Source organism: Salvelinus fontinalis, chromosome 20 (assembly GCF_029448725.1).
Source record: "Salvelinus fontinalis isolate EN_2023a chromosome 20, ASM2944872v1, whole genome shotgun sequence".
Lineage (NCBI taxonomy): Eukaryota > Metazoa > Chordata > Actinopteri > Salmoniformes > Salmonidae > Salvelinus > Salvelinus fontinalis.
The window spans coordinates 17837293-17857230 of record NC_074684.1 but is presented as its reverse complement, the minus strand read 5'-3'; the positions used below and the strand labels follow the sequence as shown (position 1 = coordinate 17857230).

General features: G+C 43.7%; 1 protein-coding gene across 3 annotated transcripts; it reads right to left on the bottom strand.

Moving 5' to 3' along the window:
* Nucleotides 1-2345: 2345 nt before the first annotated feature.
* LOC129817431 (dnaJ homolog subfamily C member 5-like) lies at nucleotides 2346-19894 on the bottom strand. Of its 3 annotated transcripts, XM_055872662.1 has the most exons (7): nucleotides 19702-19894; nucleotides 12572-12720; nucleotides 12114-12327; nucleotides 11081-11237; nucleotides 9542-9777; nucleotides 6615-6654; nucleotides 5629-5714 (listed from the first exon to the last, which is right to left on the bottom strand). In XM_055872662.1, the coding sequence occupies exons 2-5, from the start codon at nucleotides 12709-12711 to the stop codon at nucleotides 9545-9547; spliced, it is 744 nt and encodes a 247-aa protein (XP_055728637.1). In that variant the 5' UTR covers nucleotides 12712-12720; nucleotides 19702-19894; the 3' UTR covers nucleotides 5629-5714; nucleotides 6615-6654; nucleotides 9542-9544. The 3 variants fall into 3 exon arrangements, with proteins under 3 accessions (XP_055728640.1, XP_055728637.1, XP_055728638.1); XM_055872663.1 differs by lacking the exon at nucleotides 6615-6654; XM_055872665.1 differs by lacking the exons at nucleotides 6615-6654; nucleotides 9542-9777 and having other exon boundaries at nucleotides 2346-5714; nucleotides 19702-19891.
* Nucleotides 19895-19938: the final 44 nt, after the last annotated feature.

Genomic DNA, 19938 nt, shown 5'->3' with positions numbered 1-19938 from the left:
AAATAAAATCCAGAAAATCACATTGTAGAATTTTTAATGAATTTATTTGCAAATTATGGTGGAAAATAAGTATTTGGTCACCTACAAACAAGCAAGATTTCTGGCTCTCACAGACCTGTAGGAGAGGCTCCTCTCTAGACTTCTTGAAGAGGCTCCTCTGTCCTCCACTCATTACCTGTATTAATGGCACCTGTTTGAACTTGTTATCAGTATAAAAGACACCTGTCCACAACCTCGAACAGTCACACTCCAAACTTCACTATGGCCAAGACCAAAGAGCTGTCAAAGGTTTGAAGAAATCAACTGTGGGAGCAATTATTAGGAAATGGAAGACATACAAGACCACTGATAATCTCCCTCGATCTGGGGCTCCACGCAAGATCTCACCCCGTGGGGTCAAAATGATCACAAGAACGGTGACCAAAAATCCCAGAACCACACGAGGGGACCTAGTGAATGACCTGCAGAGAGCTGGGACCAAAGTAACAAAGCCTACCATCAGCAAGGGCATTGAAGATGAAACGTGGCTGGGTATTTCAGCATGACAATGATCCCAAACACACCGCCCGGGCAACGAAGGAGTGGCTTCGTAAGAAGCATTTCAAGGTCCTGGAGTGGCCTAGCCAGTCTCCAGATCTCAAACCCATAGAAAATCTTTGAAGGGAGTTGAAAGTCCGTGTTGCCCAGCAACAGCCCCAAAACATCACTGCTCTAGAGGAGATCTGCATGGAGGAACTTGCACAATTGGTGGCTGACTAAATGCTTTTTTGCCCCACTGTATGTCTGCAGTAAACTGATTGGAAGACAGACAGGCAGGCCCGACACACACACACACACACACACTCTGGAATATTCAGTAGGGTGGGGGTGTATTAGAGGCCCCTGAGTCACTGGACATGAGAAAGATAGCTGGTGCCGATGACGAGGCACTAAAAATGTAACACAACGTCAGTAACACAACACCAATCTAATACCTGCTGAACGCAGGCCAGTCCGGAGGCGGTCACTCACTGATATTGGCATCACAACAAACACGACTCCACTCCACACTACATGGTGTTATGCTACTAGTAAATTAGTCAAAGCCATTACTTGAGCAATGGGCAACAATTATAAGGCATTCTACCGGTATGTTATTATCAATAGATTCCCCAGGGAATAGCAGGCCCATGTGAATTATGTTCATCTGAAAAAGTCTTACTTCAACTTCAACCTGCTCAATGTGCGTTATATGAAAAAGTATTATCAGTGATGGATATTCAAAAGATCTAAGCTGGAATATGAGTCCATAAGAAAAGGTCTCAGCTGAGTAACCAATCAACCCGGAAAAACTTTATCTGACCCCCACCTTCTGACCAGTGGCCCATGACCCTCAACCCTCCACTTCCTGGTTACTTTTTTTATCCCTTTTTCTCCCCAATTGGTAATTATGGGTCTCCCGGTCACGGCCGGCTGGGGTCGAACCCGGGTCTGTAGTGATGCCTCAAGCACTGAGATGCAGTGCCTTAGACCACTGCGCCACTCGGGAGGCCCCAACTTCCTAGTTACTTAACAATTGAGGTCAATGCTGAGGTAAGGCTGAGCCATAGAGATAGAGGACTCATCTTTGTATCTGTGCCATTATTGTGTATGTGATAGTATGGGTAGCTCCGTTTGAGGCTACAACCCGTAGCAATCCCCACCCAGTTGACTTTGACTACTTTAAAATGGCAGAAGCATGATGGAAGCCCTCAACAGCGCTGCCCCATGCTAAAACGACCTTTCGCTGGAGGCCTCTATCATTCTCTATGCTCTTAACTCATAGGAATCCCCACCCAGTTGGCTATTTTAAAATGCTGGAAGCCCTCAATGACAATGTTAAAACAGGTTATATCCATGAGTACTCTATCTATCTCTATGGGTCGAGCTGCTAATAAGCTTAAGGGGACGTTTATAGGACATGGAGGCTTTGTGCAGAGTAAGCCAAGCACACACCATACCGTACCCGTTTGCGGCCAAATCTCCATTCATAGTTTACTCCACCTCCTGGTTGCATTTCTTTTACTGGAGTAGCCTACAGGCAGCCACCCGCTTACAATGTAGCTAGTGTCACTACTGTGGCTAATGGCTACAATTGAGCTATTCCCGATAAAGATAGTTTGGTACTTTTTCTCATGGCAGCAGATCATATCTTCACCAACGAGTGGTGTTCTTTTGCCGGAGAGAACAGAGAAAGAATAGCGTTCTGCTGTGAACAGATATACTTTGTTTGTTCATGGAGAACTGAGAGCCATTCCTTTGATATCACACAAACTATTCTCAGTGTTGTGAATTGAGTATACAATAAATCACATAGAAGACAAACATTGTACAAATCCCCCTTCTTTTAATTGTTTCAATTTCATTATATATAAATACACATTTACAGATCATTTTTGTCCATGGAAGACATGGTGAATAATGAATGACATAATGAAAGCATTGACAAAATTACAATCAATCAATCATATTATTAGTGGCCGAGTCCCCATAGTCCCGTGTTCTATAGGGGAGTGACAACATGGGGACAGCCCTGTCCCTACACTCAGAGCAGATATATACTTACTGTCTGCCTGCCTACTACTGTAGACCAGAGCTATGGTGGCCTAACCAGTTAAGACATAGCCTAGGTCCTCTGTCAACCAGCTGACACAGCCTAGCTCCTCTGTCAACCCGCTGAGACAGCATAGCTCCTCTGTCAACCCGCTGAGACAGCATAGCTCCTCTGTCAACCCACTGAGACAGCATAGCTCCTCTGTCAACCCGCTGAGACAGCCTAGCTCCTCTGTCAACCCGCTGAGACAGCATAGCTCCTCTGTCAACCCGCTGAGACAGCATAGCTCCTCTGTCAACCCGCTGAGACAGTCTAGCTCCTCTGTCAACCCGCTGAGACAGGATAGCTCCTCTGTCAACCCGCTGAGACAGTCTAGCTCCTCAGTCAACCCGCTGAGACAGCATAGCTCCTCTGTCAACCCGCTGAGACAGCCTAGCTCCTCTGTCAACCCGCTGAGACAGCCTAGCTCCTCTGTCAACCCGCTGAGACAGCATAGCTCCTCTGTCAACCCGCTGAGACAGCCTAGCTCCTCTGTCAACCCGCTGAGACAGTCTAGCTCCTCTGTCAACCCGCTGAGACAGCATAGCTCCTCTGTCAACCCGCTGAGACAGCATAGCTCCTCTGTCAACCCGCTGAGACAGTCTAGCTCCTCTGTCAACCCGCTGAGACAGTCTAGCTCTTTTGTCAACCAGCTGAGACAGCCTAGCTCTTCTGTCAACCAGTTAAGACATAGCCTAGCTCCTATGTCAACCAGTTGCCCCTTGGTAAGGACCACGTTGGCTAGTCTAGGGTTCGCTCTTCCCAACTGTCTGTCAACGTGTTTAATTAAAACAGCTCTTTCGGTTTGACATAAAAAAATAAATAAAGGACAATGTACACCATTTAAATGGGGTTGATTCTTAAAACCTTTCCCATTCAAAGGGATTCTCAAAAAATGTTATTTGCATGTGACACATGTGGTTGTGATTATTATTATTTACAGCAGATAAGGATCACCAGAATAAATATATTCCTCCTCTCTGAGCCCTGGGGCCAGATACTGTACTGTTATGTTTATTATGGTTTGTGAAAACACAACCAACAGTCTGACATTTCAGGTGGGTTTTAGCTGTTAACTTACTGATATGAAGAGGCGAGAAAAGGTGCAATAATTCCGGTAACAAAAGGATGCTGCTGATAGATAATTTCTATGTAAACACTCAGAAGAGCGCTACAAAATATAAAATGGCTGCTTGACATCATTTGATGACATCATTTTAGTTTAGCTTATCTTCAGGGTTGTTCTTCAGCCAAAACACAAGGTGGTTAACGCCATGTACTAGCCCCTCTTCAGGAAACACAGAATGCCCTTTTCAAATGACAAACCACAAAAAAAACTGGGAGGGGGATGAATGACTGACTGACCTCAGCACTACATGAACAAACCAACAACGATTTTGTACAATGCTACACACACACACCTGGGACTGACTGACTCTCAATGACAACATGACATTCATTCACTTCACTACTTTCACTATTCTGATTACACAACATTGAGAAACCCCTGACTCTGCACCCCCAGGGTTATAAAGAGAGCTGTACTTAAGTACAGATAAACTGCTGGTTGGGTGATCTGTACAGATCCTAACCCTGCTGTCGGACATTGTATCATCTCATCACTGAGACTAGTAGTTGTGCCTCTTCAGCCCATAAAACAATAAATATGGCAATCAATCCACCAAAACCCCATGGAAAACAGCCTGGTGTGTTACTTCTTAAAAGTCAAATCAACATATGAAAAGTGTAAAATATTCAGTGATGGGATCTCTGTAGGCAGTACAGCGAACAAAGTAGTCATCTAGGATGTGGCATAGCATGGTCTTAGTGGCTAGGTCAAACAGACACCCACAGTACATACCCACTCCCCTGTATCTCCATGTTACATCAGACTATGAGGAGAATGCAAAGCAAAACCACCATTTGAGATGGGAAACGTTAGATAAGACGTTTGGTTGCAGTTAGCTAGCTGTAGTCAGTAGTCAGTTCCACCCAAAACAGAGTGCATTGTGCTGACTATTGGTTTCAGTAAGCACTTAGCTGGACCCATGTTAGCCAACAGTCCATTGGAAATGATCATTTACCCACTTCACAGGTTTCAAAAGTGCATAGTAGACCCAAATGCATACACACACCTCAATTAAACAATCCTCTCAGATTGGCTCTAGTGGCATGAGGAGAAACGTCTCTTTGGGAGCTGACTGTTGAACACATGGAGTGAGTGGCATCTAGATTGGCTTTGGTCGAACTAACATAATTGTGACAGTTAGCAATTAAATTAAGCAATCAACAAATTTTTCTTGTTTTATCCACCCGACATTTTCACTGTTCTTGAATGTCTACTGTATCCAGCCCCACTCTTGGGTCTCTTTCAGGTGGCGGTGGAGGGGAGACCCCTGGTTGTGTGGCATACTGTAGGAGCACCTGCAGCTGGCGGTATTGCTGGCAGTGGTGGGGTGGTGGCTGTAGTACAGGGGTGTGGATGTATGGGGTATGTATTTGCCAGTGCTGTACAATAGGGGCATGCAGTTCAAATGAAGCACATGCAATCTGTTTGGGAGCCTTTACTTCCTCTGATCCATGCTTTAGTCTCTGGGGAGGTGGAATGTTTGGCTCAGGCCATTTAAAACTCAGACTGAACTTAAAAAGAGAGTCTCCAATCCCACAGCGTTCTAACAGAGACAAGAGAGAGAAAGGGGGGGATAGATGAGGGAGGATAGAAACGGAGGGATAGAGTGTTCCAATCCTCAGTTTGGTGGATAGATAGACACATATATCATGTCATAAGGAGTCCTGGTCTCTTGGCAGCCTGCCGCTCGTGTCCATTAAGTTAGATCTGTACCACAGTATGGGGGGGTTGACTGGCTGGCTGGTTGACTGGCACTAGTGACGGTTGGCCTGGCTGGCTGCTGGGGGCTCCAGTGTGGGGACCTCAGGGGCCTGGCCGTTCCCACCGTAGGGGAGGGCTCCAGCGGGTAGATGGGGCTGGGAGGGAAGGGTCACTGCTGGGGCTTGGACGTGGGCTGGCTGGCTGCAGGCTGGGAGGTCTCTGGAACCTCGATGGAGATGGAATGTGGCTGGATCACAATAGGGGCACGAGGACCTGCAGGAAGACATTGAACTGTGTCAGACTCACTGGGGAAAATAATAACCCTCAATAGAGAAAAGTTAGCCAAGTGTCCCATGCCATAACGAGTAGGTAAAGGACTAGGCTACATATAGGCTATGTGCTCTATGAATAAATGTAGCTTCTGCATTCTCTATGGTTTGTATGATACTAACGGTCAAATTCTGAAGTCAAATGAAGAACTAACAGGCATGTACAGACAGGTAACAATGATCCCAATGCATTTCACACATCAATGGCAATGACTTTGTAAACATCAGATAACATATCAGGGTTCTGTAGATATAGACTAATGATGACCTGATGCCAATGAGGAAGACAATGCGGAAACATCCCAATAGGAACATCTGTCCAGGTTGAGGTTCATGAACACAGTACAAGCCAAAAGCCTGTAACTACAGTAAAAAAAACAAAAAATTTAAAGCAGCCAGTCTGAGGCTACAAGTGCTAAGTCTGGCTACCAGGTACACACAGGGTATTTACAAGCTGGAAGCATGACAGTCTACACAACATCTCTGTAAACCCTGTTGACAGGAAGCTTCCAACTCTCATCTAGCTTTGTTGCAATAAATCCTGTTATCAAAAAATTCCAGCAAGTAATAGCCTGTTGTCTCAACTAGAAGCAATTCACATGGGAATGTATTAGCAGGAGGCATGACCTAAAGTTGGGCCCTTGCTTAACTGTTCTCAGGTGTAACCGGTCCTGAAATATTGAAAGCTCCACGAGGGTCATGTTCAGTAGGTGGAAAACGTTTTGAAACAAGGATGTGCTACCTGAGCGTGTCCAGTAAGGATACAGATTTTTGTTTTCCGTTGCAAAATGTTTTGCTACAGTGTACCCTACTGAACATGACCAAGTGTGTACCATGAACCTACCTGCCCTCCCCTGGCGATGCTCATCCACACTGTCACTTTCCTTATAGGGGACATCATCCATATGCAGCATAGAGGAAGAGCACAGAGCACTGCTTAGAAAGCACTTGTACTATTAGTTAGGCTACTACCCCTACTATATCAGATTACAATATAATGATAGTAATAATATAGGATTATCTCAACATCATTATATAGCCATAGTCTCTTGAAGCTTCCAGCTATCACTTTGGTAATGCTAAAGAGAGAATCATAGACTGACATGTCAACAGGCATCATGGTGTTGAACAAACAGAGCACCAACAGAGAGGATGGTGCTGAGGAAGTAGGTATGAGGTGAGATGACAAACACATATGGCCGGATGTGACAGGACAGCAGTGGCTCGTCTTAGGGGTATTGGTCTCCCACTGCACACCACACACACACACCTGTCCCTACCACTGTCACAGGTGACATTAGAACATGTCCCCACGAACAAACTTTCAAAAGACATCCTAATACTGTGTATATCATTGGAATATTCCAGACTATATTGGAGAATTAGTATATTCCAGACTATGTAGGATCTGACTATGATGCTCTGTCTTTCATGGAAAACACTTACTCTAAGTTTCTAATGCTTCTTTCAAACTGGATGCATGTTCTGGAACATGTTTGATTTTGCACAGGCTTCATTCCTTTCACTCTGTCATTTAGGTTAGTATTGTGGAGTAACTACAATGTTGTTGATCCATCCTCAGTTTTCTCCTATCACAGCCATTAACTATTTTAAAATCACTATTTGCCGCATGGTGAAATCCCTGAGCAGTTTCCTTCCTCTCTGGCAACTGAGTTAGGAAATACATCTGTATCTTTGTAGTGACTGGGTGTATTGATACACCATCCAAAGCATAACTGATAACTTCACTATGCTCAAAGGGATATTCAGGGTCTGCTTTTTATTTTTTTTACCCATCTCCCAATAGGTGCCCTCCTTTGAAAGGCTTTGGAAACCCTCCCTGATCTTTGTGGTTGAAATTGTGCTTGAAATGTACTTCTCGACTGAGGGACCTTACAGATAATTGTATGTGTGTGGTACAGAGATGGGGTAGTCATAAAATTATGTTAAACACTTATTGCACACAGAGTCCATGCAACTTATTTTGTGACTTAAGCACATGTTTTACTCCTGTACTTATTTAGGCTTGCCATAAAAGGGGTTGAATACTGATTTACTCTACACATTTCAGTTTTTCATTATTTTGTAAAAAACTAAATTCCACTGACATTATGGGGTATTGTGTCTAGATCAGTGACACAATCTCAAATGAATCAATTTTAAATTCAGGCTGTAAACACAATTTTTTGGGGAAAAAGTCAAGGGGTATAAGTACTTTCTAAAGGTAATGTACCTCTACAAAAGGCCCCAGGGGGGTCAAAGGGTTGTGTTAGCATGACAAATGGACTGTGCTTTTAGCACATATCCACAGGCTAGGTTTTCAACAAACCAGCCTGACATTATATTGATGTTTTTAATATGAATAGACGGAATATGAATAGACGGCTACTGTTTATTGAAGGCATCTAATGTCTTGTGGGTTGAGTGAGTACTTGGCTGCTGTGGGGCCCTGTTTTGTCTTGTGAAGTTCACTTGTTACGTCCAATTAAAACGCCTAAAGCCGGTAGTACACTACACAAGTCGGGCACCGATTTAGCTGTTCCAGATGCATTTTTGAGATTGGAGACAAAATCCTCATTGTTGCCTACTCGGGGCACGCGGCTGTCACCGACGCTCGTTTAATGTGAGCGGGTCAGAGATGCAATCTGAGGGCTACCGATCTCGTCTTGGAGCAGCCCCAGACATCTCAATATTTTCAAACATGTTGAATTCTGGCACAAAATCTGCAATGCTTTTGTAGTGTGAAATGTGCAACGACAAGTTTTGAGACCGGTGATCAGCAAAAGCCAATGAGCGCTCGCCAAAGAAACCAGTGAGATGATGACATTGTTTCGCGTCACCCAGAAGTTGTAGACTCTTTCGAGCAGGAGCCATGACTACTAGGATGCGTTTGTACTTGCCTTAATAAACCAAAGCGTCAACTCGTTTCAGCTCTGAAGTTCACAAGCAATAGAAATTTCAACTCTGTTTGTCATGCGTCAATGTCTGACAGAAAACATTTATGAGACTGCTTTGAGCCACAGCTCGTTCTAGCTACATTAACAATCTAATCACATCATTGTTTTCGCGAGACTACGTGGTGGTATGGAGAATCCTCACGACGAAGTGAAGCTTCTTGTAGTGTGTGACCCCCTTGTCTGCACCAGATGGTTTATTGTGCGCACCACCATGTTGGCAAGACAAGAAACTACAGGAAAGACGTTTGTTTAACATGACAGGCTCAGCGATGTTAGGATTTTGAAAGTCGTAGTGTACACCCGGCATAAGCATCTCTGTGGTCTTACTGGTAAAGTAATGGTATACTGGGCATATATTAGGCTAATTAACAAAGAGATTACATCCACTTTATCATCAAGGCAGCAAATAGTAACTACAGATACATTCACGATGGACCAAACACTGACAAAATGCTTAGTGATCAATTAACTGAAATTATTGTTATCGAGTTGCTCCATCTGTAGCAAAATTAGGTCCACTACATTATATACACACAAGGCAAGCTCATACATGCAGCCATGCTCAAAACATTCTGAAGCAACAGCCATGACATCATGCAACTCAACACTGACAGGCAAACAGAATGGATGGTTAGTGAGTCAGTCGAAAAAACAGCTGAACATAGTACAAAGGCACCATGTGTCACTATGAGCAAACACAGTCTGGTGAAACGGGTTGGTCTGGGGCGTGGCAACGTGCACAGGAAGCGGGACGGATGAACACGATGCAGCTGGGTTGAGTACAGCAAGTACATCAGGGAGACGGGGGGCTTACGAGTCATTTAGACTCCGGCAACGTTTCGCCTGGGTTCTCAGCAGCCACTGGCCTGGTCGGGTAGTCAACCACTGGATTGGCAGGGTCTAGGCTGTTGGCAGGGTCTAGGCAGTTGGGAGGGCCTAGGCTGATGGCAGGGCCTAGACTGATGGCAGGGCCTAGGCTGATGCTTTCAGCCCCAGGACTCGATACAGCTATAGGTACAGGTATGGGCTGCACAATGATTACCGTGTCACCTGGTGGATCAAAACACAAACGTACAGAAACACCTGTCTGTCAGAATGAGATAAACCAGGCCTGCTCATTGGGCCAGAGTATACTGATATGTTATCCCCACACCCATACTGCCCTCGTGCTGTTAGCTTGTCATGTTTGGTTTGCAGTTCCTGTTTTTGTGTGATACGGTGAGGAGATTATTCATATCATCTAGGTATTCGCCTGAACATGTTGTGAATATCTCTGAAACCAATACCAAAACAAATTGCATCGTCATTTTGCCTATAACGCCTTATACTGAAAGTCCAAATGGTGTGACAGTCACTTGGGCTAAGGGTCGTGACTATGGGGTCACCATGGTCACTGATCACTCCTCAGAACAGAAAACAACGCAATTAGGAGTCTAGTCCTTGGGACTGTTTTCTATTGAGTGAAATGCTGTGTAAAGAGGCAACATGAGTGAAGGAGCTGAGAGTCCTGTCCTCAGACCAACCAGTTAAGGACATGACACAAGAGGTTGAGAGAATCCTCTGAGATCTGACAGGATTACATGCATCTTCCTCATCTCGCTCCTGTCCCAGCCCCTGTCCCTTTTCTGACCTGTACTGGGGACCACTGATGGGAGAGGGTGAAACAAAGAGCTTCTTGTTGGGCTTGAAATGTTAGAAGAAAATAAACACTGTTGACATCTCTACCTGTTAATGCTGACATGTTATTGCACACTGTTCTGACACTACATCCATAGCTTTTACACATCCAAAAATACCAAACAACAACATGATATGAACCAGCAGTCTCTCATTCAGAGTATGAGTAAGCTATAAATACCTGCACATCAAGGTAATCTAAGGGCTAGCCTGCAGCCTCTACCTCCTGGGCAGGACCAGGTTCTGTAGACCCAGAGTCCTGCCTAGCTGGCCTAGTCACTGGTGCCCCCCCCCCTCCTCCATTCCCTCATACCCATCCCTGTTTGGCTGCTCTGGCCCCAACTGTGCTCTGCTGTTTCCCTGCCTCTCCTCCCTCTTCTTTCCTCCTCTGAAAGGAAGTGACAGCGTTAAGTCAGGCTGAAAAACCAACATCTGCGGGGCGGCCTGTCGCTGAGGTAGTGTGTAGGGACGCCAGGTATTTATCCTGTTACCCTCCTCATGAGCTCTATCCCACCTATAATAGTATATACTATACAATAGAAAAATGGCTATGTGCACTAGCATACTTAGTTTATTACCCAATTCCAAACAGTCCCCAGCCTACTTACTAGCGCACCAAACATCCTACCACCCCCCCATTTAAAAACTCCCCGGTCCCCTCCCAGCGTGGTCTCACCTCTGTCCGTCTCAGCTTTGATCTGGGCCTCCAAGTCCTCTGGGTCCACGTACTGGTAGTGATCATCCTCCTCCGGCGGCTTGCACTTCCCGCAGCAGAAACAGCAGCAGCAACAGCAGCAGCAGCAGGAGAAGACGGTGCAGCACACGGCCATGGTCTGCAGCACAAGGGCATAACACAAACACACAGCATTATCAGTATGGAGCTTCTCCCGATCACATATACCCAGCCGGGACAGTCACCCGCTGTCTTCCTGCTCGCAGGAGAACTTATGTCTAGCCTCAGATCTACAGGGTGATCCAGTGAAAGAAGCTAGGGGATATTAACAGCAGAGACAGTGTAATACATGTGGATGCTCTCAATAATCCTATTGTACCGAGCATTTCTAGGGTATACATAAGTGGAGCGGTTTTGTTTCTCCCTGAAATGTTCCTTTGCGTTGTAGTTTTCTTTGTAGGTGAAAGCAGAGTGAGGTTTGTGAGACAGTCAGTGGATCTTCATCACTGCATCTAGACCTCTCTACTTACTCTACTCAGCATCAAAGGCCACACATCTCAGAGTTACTGAGCACAACTACCCAGAACACAATTCTAAATAAAGACTGCTTTGCACCTGGAGCCATCTGTCTGTCTGAAACAGAAAAACACAGTACACTGACAGGTTCAGAGGGAGGTAACTATGAGACTTGTTAAAGCAATTATACACAAATAATTATATACTGTCAATGTACTCCCAACAGGGATTACAGTAGGGTGTCTAATGCACGGAGAAGACAGTACTTGACAGTGAATTATATCCATAACAATGTCTAATAAAATCCCAGCACCTCTTAGTGTGATGAGTGTGTGAGTGATGTGGCTGTGAAAGAAGTCCAGTCAGTATGTCATCACTGAGACAGTCAGCTGGGAGAGTGGGGCTACTCACCCCCACTGTCGAAGGTTACAGCATTACTGACTACACCCCGGATAACCTAATATATTACCCTGTTAGACTAAAGGTGGTTTGGGGGGTTATGAGGTACTCTCTCTCTCACCTTAAACCACCACTTGGACATGAGGAAGTAGTATTTGACGCTCTCCTCTCCAAACTGCTCGGACACATAGAGGCCCATGGAGCCGTACTCGTCGTAGATCCTCCTCTTGCCGTCATCGTTCAGGATGGAGTTGGCGTTGTTGATCTCTTTAAACTTATCTGCAGCCTCCGGGTTGTCTGGGTTCTTGTCTGGGTGGTACTTCAATGCTAGTTTCCTGTAAATAGAAGGATGAATTAACAAATGGATGGATGAATAAATTAATCTCACTCCACACCACCACATACAAATATCACAAAACTCTGAATCCTATAAAGAGCTTATACCTCATTAAAAGTAATTGTTCTGTGTCTGATGGACCAACTCCTGAATAAAGCTGATCATTAACTTGCTCCGGGGAAATGGAGAAACAGGCTTACAGGTTATGTGGCTATAACGACCAGAGACAAGCTGAGTGTTACCTGTAGGCTCTCTTGACGTCCTCAGCGGAAGATCCTTTCTCCAGGCCGAGCACCTTGTACAAGCTCTCCCCTGTGGTGGACATCTTCCTCTGGGGGCCTGGCCGGTTTGGCTCAGTTGCGCCTGTGCCTGTCGTGGCCATGGCTGAAGTCTGCCAAGATACACAGTCACACAGGAGGTTAGCACTAACTCACACACACACACAAAGTGTGGAACTAAGTTGGTTGTCACTGTAGCAACAGAGACATACACCATGCAGTATTTACCTGACCTGTTCTTAAATCTTGACATTATTTGTCCAAGGAGTAACTACATGTGTGTGTGTACTGTCTGTAGCCATAATTATCACAGTATTATAGCCTGGTAGACAGACACAGATGTTGTCACATTGCTTAGCCTAGAACACCATAGGGAACTGGAACAGCTCTGCCTAGAATATCCCATCTCATAAACCCAATGTCAATACAAGGATACTAAAAAAAAGTATGAACCAGCAAAACACAAGGATATAGCATTCAGCACTGGCTGGGTTTATGTTTTAACAATTTCTGCACAGATATGTAAGAACTGGGCCTATACACAACCCTTACAGATCCTTTTAAACCACAATACACTTAGCGCTGCGCAGATTCATTTTGGATTAAGCTCCAAGACTGTGTGTAGTGAAGTAGCATGTGTTAAACATGAATAATGCATCACAACTGTGGAGCCTCCATCTGAAATCCCTGTGATTAAAACAAAGCAGAAGGCCAGCAGTGAGACTCTAACGCTCCACACAGCCCCACATTCTGCTGAACAGGACAATAGCCCTGCTGTGGCACACACACACACACACCACATCACACTCAGCCACGCACACTGTGACTACTGGTGACTAGTAATGCCCTGGGCAGGCCAGAGCTAAAGGCGATTACATTTTGCTGATCTCGCACAGATTACTCACACAAGTCAACACAGGGCAATCCTAGACTGGCCCGGCGAGACGGGCCTGAACAGCCAGCACCGCACAGAGACAGGCTTAGGAGGCTTGGCTGGTAAGGAACCTGTAGTCTACAGGTTGTTGCAAGGGGGAACAGTAAATGGTGGCAAAAGGCTACAAGCAGTAGCAGACTAGCAGTAAACTACACTACCTGCCCATTTCCCGTTGATTCCCTTCAGGCTGGTGTTGTCCCAACACTGAAGAGGTGGTCTCTGTAATTAACTTTGTCTTACATTGGAACTGGTCAGTCTCCAAGTCAAGGATTTATATCTGCTTAACAACCACCAAACTTTACTCACACACTTCCAAAGCTTGGACAAGCAGAAACATTTAGCCAGCAAAGCTTGTGTTCCACCATGAATTACCTCTGCTATCCGGCCTGTCTGTCGGCCATTCACTAAAGCCCCAGTTCCAATGTTCCACTGGCTCAGGCCCAGCCTCAATTCTAATCAGTTAAAATAAAATAACTTGTGAATAGTCTGTAGAGAAAAGGGACTTAACAATTACAGGGCTAAATGGGGTAAAGAGAGACAGCAAAACAAGGCATCCGGCATTTTAGATAGGACCTACCTAGGCCTAAGCTGATTGTTTCCTGTGCATTGCAGTAAGATAAATAACTTTCTGAAGTGGCATACTGTCATCTCCTTTGTTTCATTACACAATGCCAGAGCATGGGGCATTCATTATCAGACCCATTATCTCTGCCTTGTCAGTGACAGTGACGATTGATTTGTTGACCAAGCTTGTACTCTGATCACTTCACCTTCTTGCTGACAGTGTTTTCTCATCAACGCACAGTGTCTTAGAGTTGTGCCAAGCCTCTCCCATTGGCCCAGAAACCTGTGAGGGGCCCAGCCCAGGGACACTGCGTAAGCACAGTGGGCTGAGAGAGCAGAAAAAATCCATTAATATCTCTTAGGGCAGGTGTTCCCAAACTTTTTCCACTCGGGCCACACTTCCAGCATTGGGGAACACCACCCTGCGAACGCGCCACGTCTATTTCTATTGGTACAAGCACTATTCATGACACAAACTGTTCTCACCCCTCTTATTGGTGGAGAGAGTTTCACAGGTTTAAAGCTAATTTCCTGCAATTCCACACATTTTGTCATGGGGTGCAATGAAAATGTTGCAGTTTAAAGCAAATTTTCTTGCAATTCTATACATTTTGCCATGTCTAATGTGTATTCATGTGATATTAAAGTGACAAATAAAAAAATGGACTAGTTGATCTGGATATTTCTGACATAAGGTATACAATGGCTAACATGACAAGAGGAATTGCACCTTGTGCCTTCTACTATTACGACTTTCAAGAGTAAGTTTAAAGCCGGATTGAGTTCCTTAAAAAAAAAAAAAATAATAATAATAATGACAAGGGCCTCAGTTTGGGAACCACTGTCCTAGGGGAGAAAACTGAAGGCACCCTTTCAATAACACACAGATCCCTTGATTCCTGGAAGAGAATGTGACATGATGTGTGTTTGTTATGATTATGCTTCAGTTATGGTCATTACACCGTTTCTGGGTTATAAAATGTAGGCCAGCAAGTAAGGCCAAGTATTTTTCCCTGTGTGTTCCACACCGGCACACGTCAAACATTGTGACACAGAGTAAAATGTGTGTATCCAGGTAGGTTTGGATGGTATCGAGATTTCCATATGGTCTTCTCTCGTACCGGGATTTACTGTATTACCGGCATAGCACACAAGGGGGCACTAAAAACGCATAAAAAGCCCATTGGGCCTCTATTACCAGAATGCTAACAGAATTAGCAAAAACGAAGTGAAATCAGACGCTGTTAGCTAAAAGCTAACAAGAAAAAAAGAGAAAAAACGAATTGCAAAGATAAGCAAATCAAACTCAAAGTTATACAAGCATCGCTAGTAACTGGAATGGAAGGAAGAGCAGCATGTGTACATGGAGCAGATAGGAGAAGAAAGAAGGAGAAAGAAAAAAACACTAGTAGGAAGCACAGGGGAAAAAAGCAGTTGTACAGATAACTCATCCAGAGTTCTTTGACTTCTGGCAGAAAGCCATTTTATGATGGCAAACATTTACTCGTGAATTGCATACAAGTGTAACTTCATCACCTTTTGCGCCGCAAAACAGAAACTCATCAATAGATCTAGAACGCTATGGAATCACCAGCTCGCTTTCTCCTGTTGTGCTGTTTACAAACACGTGACTGGCTCAACTGTTCTGGAGAACTATGGTAAGCTTCATAAATAAAAATAATGTGACAGGTGAAATAAAGAAAGCAATCTGCTTTATCTCCTAAGGTATTGTACAAGTTGACTGCGGGTAATAACTTAAAAGTAGCTACAAATATTTAAATTAAGTGAAAAACTTCAAATAAATAGTTTTGACAGTAACTATCCTGTGGCTTTTCCAAATAAAACGGTATACCGCAAGAGGCTTCTGTGGGTTAGCGAGAGTAGACATGGCCCAGCGCCTGTCAAAGCCACCACTTGACACCCCGGAAAAGACTGCAGCCCGGGAGCACTTCTAGCTTGGGTGTGAAACGGTCTGTACACTGGCTCTGACAAGCACTACCTAATAGGCTAGTCCATCACACAGGCTCTGACAAGCTTTACCTAGTCGGCTAGTCCCTGGCCTGGCTACACCATCTCTTCTCTTACCTAGATGAGACTGAGCCAAGGGAACCCCTGGCTAAGACGATACACAGGCAAGGCCTGGTGCGTGACTTGGTCTTCATACTCAACATGTCATCAGGGTTCATGACAGCTGACATGTCACTCCTGATGTGGAACTTTCTCAAACTAATATGCAAAAATCCCATTGGCATAATGCCTAAATAAGGACAAAGACTGGATTAATGGAAGAAGAGTGCTTTATCTAGGCCTAAGTAACTATTTAAATTGGCCCTACTTGCTAAATATATCAACAAGTCAGAGATGGAAAGATCAAACAAATTTGAAGAACAGCCACTGTGATCATGTGACAGCCAAATTATCTTAATGTGAAAGAGAAAACACAGAGAGGCAGCAGCACTCAAGCAGCCTACTGTCAGTGCTGGGCTTAATCAAGGGTCTTTTGCATTCTTTCGCAATCCTCTTGTTTCTCGCAGAAGGCTATTTTTTTGTTGCCTTTTCAAGTGATTCAAGAGCCGGATGTTGTTCTTACAGAACTTTCATAAACATCCCAGGGATGAGAGCTGCTTCAGGACATTTAAAAACAACTACTTCCGTACCTTGTCAATGGAAAATGATCATATCTGATTTTATTTGCCACCATAAACTTTAACAACAGCAACCTCTGATTTAAGGTTGAAACCTGAGATATATCAAATAAAATACAAGTCTCTAGGCATAAAACATTGCTACAATGTTAAACATGCTTCAGTGGGGGGTAAGGACAACTCAATGACCAAGACAAGTAGTAGGACAGACTGGCATTTCAACATCTAACCTGCACCTCTGCTCATAACCAGAGTATAAACTAGGCCTAACTGACCCAAAAACTGGAACTGGGCTTGACTAACTTTTTTTGCCACTTGTCCTTTGGACTTGTAAAACAGATCTTTTTTTTCTCCCAATTGTCCACAAAAAATTATATAATTGTATGGTGCAAGGAACCACTTATTTTACTATTGCGAAAAATACAAAAATGTAGGCTACACTCTTCCTATTGGCTTCTTTGCATATTCAAACCGGTATTAAAATATTCACTGCTCTCCTGGAGGATGGTTGGCCACCCTTTCAATATTACAACTAAATACGTTTGTAATTTTGTATGTCTAGCATTCAAAACAGACTCCGGGACGACAGATCCAAAATTCATACAACCACCGCACATAAACACATTCAAAAAAGCAATGAGGCTGATGCAACAGATCAGAACGTATATCATAAAATGTTGATAAAGTTGTATTTCTACATATTATATGTTCAACAATGCGCACACGGTTCCTGGCTATTGTCGAACGTTCCAAATTCTATTAGGGGAAACATCACTCAAAAGCGCACATCTTTTTTTAAATAAAGTTGAGGAAATCGAAACCTTTGCAGCCTGAAATTAGTATGTTTTAGGCACAAAACAGTCCACGGGGGATACAAGTGTATTGAAGGTTGCACACAGTACAATGCGTTTGGACGGTAAAATGAACTCTCAATATCGCCATCTGACGACCTTTGGGCTAGTGACGGAGATGAAAATATACATTTGAAATTAAGAATGGGAAATCTAAAGATGCATCAACTAGCATGGTTTACTGATAGACTAGGATTATGTATTTGGCTGCTGGACAATAAAATAACGTTGATTTAAAAACCAACAGAACATGAGAAATATGCTAGTTTCAATGGCATATTAAGTATTTATAAAATAATTCCCTCAACATTTCTATGGACATATTTGGCTAGGCTACTTTGAAACAAGGTAAGACATGCTTTAGAAAACAAAAAAAGTATAGGTTTTAAACAATTAGGTTTGTGGTTAAATAGTTTTAAAATGCTGACCGCCTCTGCTCAAATTCAAAGTGGGTGATGTGCGGTGCGTTTACTGGCATTTCGCCTCTATATATATCATTAAAAGTCTCATTAAAGTTTGGCTACATTTTCTGGCGCTTCATGTCAGCATTGGTTTGGACATGAGGCTGTAGCCAATATGCATAGGCTATCACCTACACCGTTTGTATTTATGTACATGAAAAATAGATTCATATTATTCTAATGTTGCCCTCTGATCGGTGTAATTCTTTGATATTGTAATGTGTGATTATTTTTTACTTGTCCAATTGAACAATTTTAATCTATATTCTTGTCGGATGGACAAGAGGACCAGCTTTAATGTCGAGCCCTGTGGGGATTTGTGTAATTGCTGGCTGCTACAAATACTTGATGCAAAATTGACATAATCCATGACTAATCTGTAAAATAACACACCAGGATTTTGCTATGACACCTCACATTTGACCTCACAACAGCTGGGCCAAAATGCATTTGAAAGATTGACATCATGGTGGTAAAATAACTACATTAACCATTACCAACCTATACTAGTTATGTTGACAAAAGGCAAAACAAGAACCGTTTGAGCCATCTATTCTGTGACAGGAGATTGGAGAAACACACAGTATCTACGTGTTGCTATGACACACATGGCAGTGAGGGCTGGCAAGGGTGTGATCAAAATAAGAGACAAAACATTATGCAATAGCTAGCTCACACAAAATGAAACCCGATAGCTGTAGCTACAGATTAGCGATTGCGATAGAATAATCCATGCAATCATAATTGTTTCGTTCTTATATAGTAAGGAAGGTAGGGTTTTTATAGTCGGTTGGGTGTCTTGTAACCACTGCTGTGTCCTTGTCTTTATAACGTTATATTGTCCATTCCATGGTCATTGCACAACCATAATCCCTTGTTAATCTCCACATGGATAATTACTTTCCATTTTTACATCGTCTTTTCCCCATGCAAGAAGAATCTAACGTTGGCTAACTAGCTACATCTGCAGTGCTAGGTAGCAAGCTACAGTAACGTTAACTAGTAACGACATTGCAATTATCTTTGCACCTAGCTATGTGGCGTTTGCGCGAGTTATGCCGATGTGAATTAGCTAGCTAGTTTTTAAAATAACCCAGGCACTGGCCAAAATGTTTTACTAACTAAACTAGCTGTCAATCAATGTTGTCAATAACATTTGGGGAGCGGCAATTGTACCGCTGTACCGCTTTTAGCCAACCATCTAAAAATATGAACGCTTATTGTAAGATTATTGGTTAGTAATGAGAAGCTGGTGGATATCAACTGATACTTCAAAATGTGTTTCAACTGCAAAAGTCGACGGGCTGCTCAACTGACTGTCACGAACGCTAATTTAGCTAACTAGCTACGCTGATAGTCAGAATTAGTTATCCATGGATTTTCACTCTAATAATGTTCCCTGAAACAAGCGTGCGTCCAAACAATGTATTTAACCAACCCAATATCAATCTGAAACCGCATGCCAGAGTAGTTCGTTGCGTTAGGCTAACGTTACACAATGTCAATGAGATTCTGGACTGTCCTCGCGACCAGACCCCACACTTGCTCGCTGGCTCAGTAGCTAGCCAAAACCGACTAGTGTAGCTTGAAAAATCAGCTCCCGTGGCTCAGGTCAGGGCGACTTTACGACGTATCTTACCTTGTGCAAATTGGAAGAGGTATATTTCGCTGTGGCATAGAGGCATCCACTTTGTATGTCAAGATTGCCAGACAATGTGTCAATGTATCCGCCCCTCCTAAAAATGCTAGCTACTATCGTTTCAGTACCATTAGCCACAGTAGACAAGGGACGTCTGATTGGTTGAAGCCCTCGTCTCAGGAGGAATGAAACAGCTTCGTCATATCCTTACACAAATTTGGCGCTTGTGAAATTCAG

Coding starts and splice junctions, on each gene's coding strand:
- LOC129817431 (XM_055872662.1), bottom strand. CDS start 12,711: ATGGCCACGACAGGCACAGGCGCAACTGAGCCAAACCGGCCAGGCCCC. Junction 12,328..12,571: donor GACGTCAAGAGAGCCTACAG/GTAACACTCAGC, acceptor TTCTATTTACAG/GAAACTAGCATTGAAGTACC. Junction 9,778..11,080: donor CAAAGCTGAGACGGACAGAG/GTGAGACCACGC, acceptor TTGATCCACCAG/GTGACACGGTAATCATTGTG.